At 35.1% G+C, this 6742-nt stretch overlaps 1 protein-coding gene across 1 annotated transcript in view; it reads left to right on the forward strand.

Annotated features, from left to right (window-relative positions):
• UGCG (UDP-glucose ceramide glucosyltransferase) overlaps positions 1 to 6374 on the forward strand; it is a 40826-nt gene extending 34452 nt beyond the window's left edge. The window contains exons 6-9 of the mRNA XM_017503395.2: positions 1464 to 1642; positions 2907 to 2993; positions 3950 to 4139; positions 4855 to 6374. Coding sequence (XP_017358884.1) covers positions 1464 to 1642; positions 2907 to 2993; positions 3950 to 4139; positions 4855 to 5025 — 627 coding nt within the window. The 3' untranslated portion in view covers positions 5026 to 6374. The remainder of the gene's footprint in view (positions 1 to 1463; positions 1643 to 2906; positions 2994 to 3949; positions 4140 to 4854) is intronic.
• The last annotated feature ends 368 nt before the right edge of the window (positions 6375 to 6742 follow it).

The following is a 6742-nucleotide window of genomic DNA, read 5'->3' on the forward strand; positions in this document are numbered from 1 at the left end:
AGCATATCTGCATTTATATTCTTTTGAATTGCAGTCTTATGATTGCCACATATCTGAAGGAGTAAAGGTACATTGTGGGAACTTGCATCTGACCTTTGGCAGTTTGAACCATGAGCTCTTTCTTAATATTGCGTATAAATATATTTGTCCTACTGCAAGAAATTGTTAGTTTTAGATATCAGTACTTTTGTTTAGAGAAAGAAACGGAGTAGCTGCTTTAAAATAAAATTCAATATATTCTAATATACCAAATTGTGTTCTTATCTTAGAAATAGCCAACTTGATATAGATGTCAATAAAGTCTCCATGATGCATATGTCAATAAACATCTCCCACAATATACTTACTCCCTTAGTGTAGGTTTAATCTCTGGAAGTCACACTGCCATACTTAGTTGGCATTGAATGAATCATTCTCAGCTATAAAGAAATCCTGGGAGCATTCAGCTCAGTGACTAACGTCTCCTTCCTAAGATCTCACTTAATAACTGCTGAGGAATTAAGATGTGTGCCTTTGTTCTTAGAAGTCAGGTTTGATTCAGTCCCACAAACACTAGGGCTTCACTGGAGTCTGGGTTCAGGGTAGGTAGCAAGAATCATAATCTTAATTGCCTCTTAGAATTCTCTTGCTGTGTACTGTGTGTGTAACTCCTGACACTGAGAAAGACCACTACTCTTTATTTCAAGCTAATTAGAAAAGGCAACATATCTGACATGTAAATAATAAATGGGATTTTATATCTGCGAAGTAAAGTGATGACAGTCCTTTTCTACATTGATTTATAAGCCTATATATCTTATGACTTCAGAGTATATGTAGAGAAAAAGCAGTAGGGGTTGAGAGCGAATTTTGGTATCCTTGTTATGAAAAATACATTGAAAAAAAAATGAGGAAATTGGGAAGAATCTTAGTGACTAAGAGAGAGGCGGTTACAAGAGGATGCAAGAAAAGGAATTAAGAAATAGGATTGTCCTGCCTGCCCGACCCCCACCCCCCGCCGAAAAAAAGAAAAGGAAATAAAGAAATAGGATTGTCCTGAAGGTTGATACACTTATTGGTGGTGTGTGTATGCATGCATGTATATACACATATATATACAAAATATATTTGTATATTAATCCAAGTAAACTAAGTAGATGTGTGTGTATATTTACGTAGGCAGCCTGAAAACAAGATACATTAAATATTTGTTAATATTTTATATGTCAATGAGTGATATTTTTATCTTATTTTGTATCTAAGTTAAGTTTTATTTGGATGCGTTTTTAGATTACTAACTATACTTGCTCTATGAAAGCAATATTGTGTACCATTTTTTTATTCAGATAGTTTACCTAAGAATAATAGGATATTCACTCAGTCATACTTTTAAAAAATCAATGGGAAAAATGTTTAAAAGTTTATACACACCATGCTTTTAACGTGAAATTCTAATCGTATACATTTGTGGTTTTTTTGGGCAGGTATATTTTGGAACTTCACATCCAAGATACTATATCTCTGCCAATGTAACTGGTTTCAAATGTGTGACAGGAATGTCTTGTTTAATGAGAAAAGATGTGTTAGATCAAGCAGGAGGACTTATAGCTTTTGCTCAGTACATTGCTGAAGATTACTTTATGGCCAAAGCGATAGCTGACCGGTAAGACAACTAAATGAAGCCGTAGTATTTTTATTACCTAACTTCTGTTGGTTTATTCTTTTTGTTCAACCTATAGATTAGGGTTAATTTAATTTTACTTTTTTGCTAATAAGCACAGAATAGGTCAGTAATATTATTACTTTGTTTTTAAGACGGAATCTTGCTCTGTCACCCAGGCTGGAGTGCAGTGGCACAATCTTGGCTCACTGCAACCTTTGCCTCCCGGATCCAAGCAATTCTTGTGCCTCAGCCACCAGAGCAGCTGAGACTACAGGCATGCACCACCACATGCAGCTAGTTTTTGTATATTTAGTAGAGATAGGGTTTCATCATGTTGGCCAGGCTGGTCTTGAACTCCTGACCTCAAGTGATCTGCCCACCCCAGCCTCCCAAAGTGCTGGGATTACAGGTATGAGCCACTGCAACCAGTAGATCAATTTTAGAGAGTAATTCATATTCTAATTCTACATTTGTAGCTATTTACTAATGAAACAAGTAAGCCTCTACATTTTTCAAATTAATGTGTTTTAAAGTGATTAAAAGGAAACTTCTCTGTGATTAGAATTTTTACTATATAGATATAAATTTCTATGTGTTTTAGAAGAATTAAAACTATTAGTGCAGTAATAAACCAGGAGGTTAAAATTTAAAGACTATCATTTCAAAATTTGAAATTTATCAGTGATACTTTGCTAAGAAGCCTCTGAAAGATTTATATGACTGGCTTAGCATTTCTCTATCACAAAATATTTGTTTGTTTTTAAAGGGGATCACTGCCTTGAGTGATAATTTTTTTTTAATTTTTTAAAAACTGAAGTGTGTTTTAAGTAAAAATTCTGTCATGATTGTGTTCTTGTGGTTTATGGTTTCCTAGTGTCTCCCATGAGATCCATAATGCCACTTTCTGAGTGCATTTCTTGTTGAATATTCACACAACTTTGTTGTTGTTGTTTGGTTAGCAGTCATCAGAGACTAATCTATTAAATACAGAACCCTCTCCATTTTTTTCTGAATGACTGCATGTTAAGTTTCTTAAACCATAAAGTAAGGAGGGTAGTTTCATCTAGTTCTTAGATGGTGCCATTATGGGCCAATGTAATTGCTGAAATATCCATATGTATGGTAGACCTTAAATAGTGTGCTAATCCTGAAAACTGGGCTCACCTTGAATACTAGCAGTTGCCCGGTCTTGATAAACGCATAACCAGTTATGCTTGCATGTGTTCATCATCATAACTTATTTTCTAATTGTCTTAATTTTCAGAGGTTGGAGGTTTGCAATGTCCACTCAAGTTGCAATGCAAAACTCTGGCTCATATTCAATTTCTCAGTTTCAATCCAGAATGATCAGGTAAATCAACTGTTTTCTTTTTATACTTAGTTAAAAGGAAAGGTTGGGGTGGTAATTTTTACAGGGTTTAATATAGTTAAATAAATACACCTAAAGTTTAGATTTTTGTTTAGTTCCAGCAAATAGAGTTTAGCTTCTGTGTTTAAGGTAAGTTTAATGTCAAAATATATGTTCTTCGCTGTATAACACTGAAAGCACTCAGTACAGAAATGCTGAGGCTGAATTTTTTTAATATGCTGAGTCTCTGTTTTCTAACTTTCTGTGCTGATTAAATTTTATAATCTGCATTCATCAGCATATAGGCCATACAAATGAATTTATAGACATTTTTCTTTGACATCCTATACAAAAATAAAAAAGAGAGTCATTAAAAAAAATTTGGGGTTGGGTGTGGTGTTTCACGCCTATAATCCCAACACTTTGGGAGGCCAAGGGGAGAGGATCTTGTTTGAGCCCAGGAGTTCAAGACCAGCCTAGACAACATAGTGAAACCCTGTCTCTACAAAAAATGCAAAAATTAGTCAGTGTATATGGTGTTGTGTGCACCTGTGGTCCCAGCTACTTGGCGGGATGAGGTGGGAGGATCACTTGAGCCTGGGAGATCGAAGCTGCAATGAGCACCACTACACTCCAGCCTGGGTGGCAGAGCAGAGCCCCATCTCAAGTTTTTAAAAAAAAAAAAAAAGTTTAAAGAGAATGGCCTTTCCATCACAAGGTAAAAAAGTTGATTATTTTTTTGGGGAAAAAACAAATTAGTCTTGTAACCAGACTTTGTTTTTTTATTTATTTTTTATTTTTTGAGACAAGGTTTCACCATGTTGGTCAGACTGGTCTCAAACTCCTGACCTCAGGTAATCCACCCGACTTGGCTCTCAAAGTGCTGGGATTACAGGCATGAGCCACCATGCTGGGCCTACCAGACTTTGTTTTAAAGAAAATCCTTTTTGTTTTTCTAGGTGGACCAAACTGCGAATTAACATGCTTCCTGCTACAATAATTTGTGAACCAATTTCAGAATGCTTTGTTGCCAGTTTAATTATTGGCTGGGCAGCCCACCACGTATTCAGATGGGATATTATGGTATTTTTCATGTGTCATTGCCTGGCATGGTTTATATTTGACTACATTCAACTCAGGGGTGTCCAGGTATGTGTAGGCATGAGAAGGTTGGCAGTCACTTAGTGGAACTAGAACTGTTTTAATTTAGAAAAAGTTGAAGAAGATCTCTCTGAGCTATTCTTCAGCCTCCCATTGTAGGTTAGTCTCAGGTTTGAACATTACTTTCTCTAGTGGAATGTCGACACAAAACTTAAGTTGATTTACAGCTTTCTATTGGCTATATAATCACTTTTAAGGTTCCAAAAGCATGAAGTTAATCAAATCAGTGAGTATTCAAACTAATAATGCATTAAGATAGCAGTTATTTTAATGTTTCTTCTATTAACAATTAACAATTTATTGAAGTTAATCAAATCAGTGAGTGTTCAAACTAATAATATATTAAGATAGCAGTTATTTTAATGCTTCTTCTATTAACAATTAGCATTTTCTTGAATAGTATAATATGGCAGCTAAATTACATAAGGAAGCAGACTTGATTTTACATAGTATACTTAGAAAAGTGAAATCTAGGCCGGGTGTGGTGGCTCACACCTGTAATCCCAGCACTTTGGGAGGCGAAGGTGAGTGGATCACCTGAGGTCAGGAGTTCAAGACCAGCCTGACCAACATGGTAAAACCTCATCTCTAAAGAAAATAAAAAATAAAAAGAAAGAAAAAGAAAGGGAAATCTAAGAATGTAATGTTTTAACTCTGTCTTTAGTTTGACAGTGAGTGAATCAAAATTTTTTCCCATTCCTAGGGTGGCACACTGTGTTTTTCAAAACTTGATTATGCAGTTGCTTGGTTCATTCGCGAATCCATGACAATATACATATTTTTGTCGGCATTATGGGACCCAACTATAAGCTGGAGAACTGGTCGCTACAGATTGCGCTGTGGAGGTACAGCCGAGGAAATCCTAGATGTATAACTACAGCTTTGTGACTGTATATAAAGGAAGAAAGAGAAGTATTATAAATTATGTTTATATAAATGCTTTTAAAGATCTGCCTTCTGTAGTTTTATCAAATGTATGTTTTGGTATCTGTTCTTTAATTTATTTTTGCATGGCACTGCATCTGTGAAGAAAAAAAAAAAAAAAAAAAAAACACATCTGTAGTCTTGGCCAAATGATACAGTTTATTTTGTGGAAGTAGAAAATCAAGAGGATTGGTTCTAGGAACCTGGGTTTGTTCTTCATTGTTGTTTATTTTTTTAAAATAAATAAATATAGAGATGCTCTGCAACAAACACTATGACAGTATCCTTCAGTAGAGAAAGTTTCTTATTGGTGAGTACACTCTTTTAGAACATTTATGGGCAGGATGGTAGCAGCTTTGCTTTAGAGTTTAGAAGAGATTAGAAGGAATGACGATTCGCGTCCAAAGCGAATGGTATTATGCAGTGAGCGACTCATGTGGAGGTACTAACTGAGAAACTTTTTCATGCTTTATGCCTACCTCTTGTAGTTGTTGCAGAGCAAATATAAATTGTAATAAGGTAGCTAGGCCTTGCAGAAACAAGCAGAAAAACTTAAAATAATAATAAAAGAGCTGAAATCTAGTATTTATATGAATCTGTGAGAGAGATTTTTTTGGTCTCACTGCAATGAACCAAAAGTGGCTGAGTTTGGTTTTTAATTGTAGCCATGTATTGAAGGCATCCTTTGACCAACTCTTGTTGGTTCTGTCTTGAACCATTGTTAATCACTGTGCTGTAATTAGTATAGCTAAATCTTTTCCTTCCCTGCTCCTCCCCCAGCCCACCCCATCTTTCCTTAACATTTTTTCAGGGGGGGTTGGGAGTGGTTTTGTTTTAGTGTGAGTGGACGTTTTGATAGTTGTAAGGAAAAAAATGCATTTCAGACACATTTCACACATGAGCTATTTTCTTACACAGTATGTCTTATTGTTAATAAGAATGTAATTTCATGATACAGGTATTTCATATCTTTTTTAAGTCAGTCAATATTCTAGCCATCAATAAATAAATTGCAGTAGAGTATTAAGAGGGGACAAGATGAGTTTACTCTTAAAATTAATCAGTATCAAACTAAGTCTACTGTGTGTGTTTTTTTTTTTAAACTATTATAGTTAGTCTAGTCTTATTTAAATTGGGTTTTTGTATTCCAGTTTATATGACAAAGTAGACTAGATCAGCGCTGGTTGTAAATGCATGCTGTACCTCACTCTTTTCTCCCCATCATGCCGCTAAACTTGCTTGTCAGGTTGTGCTTAAATTGTGGTGAACTGGACTTGTTTTTGTTTTTTGTTTTGTTTTGTTTTAAAAAAAACAACAAAAATGTAAGGGACAGTGCATAAGCCTTTCCTTTGTTTTTGTGGTGGTTTTGCTTTTTCTTCAAGATTGGATGGCATGTTGTCCATAGGAATGCCTACTGCAGGGCTAGCACTGGCAATATGGCAGCTTTAAAAGTTACAACAGTCTCCATGTCAAAGCATAATGTGTAGCATATTAGCAATAACTACATATTTATCGAAAACACTTTTTCACTTTACTGAGCCAATTCATTTAATTGTCTAATGTCTATATCCATGGTTTAAATGGCAACATATATATAAGTATGTGTACACATTATGTTTATGCTTTTCTCTGGGCCAAACTGCTTCATCCTTTTTCTTTCTTTCTTT

The sequence above is a fragment of the Cebus imitator genome, unplaced genomic scaffold (assembly GCF_001604975.1).
Source record: "Cebus imitator isolate Cc_AM_T3 unplaced genomic scaffold, Cebus_imitator-1.0 Scaffold310, whole genome shotgun sequence".
Taxonomy (NCBI): domain Eukaryota; kingdom Metazoa; phylum Chordata; class Mammalia; order Primates; family Cebidae; genus Cebus; species Cebus imitator.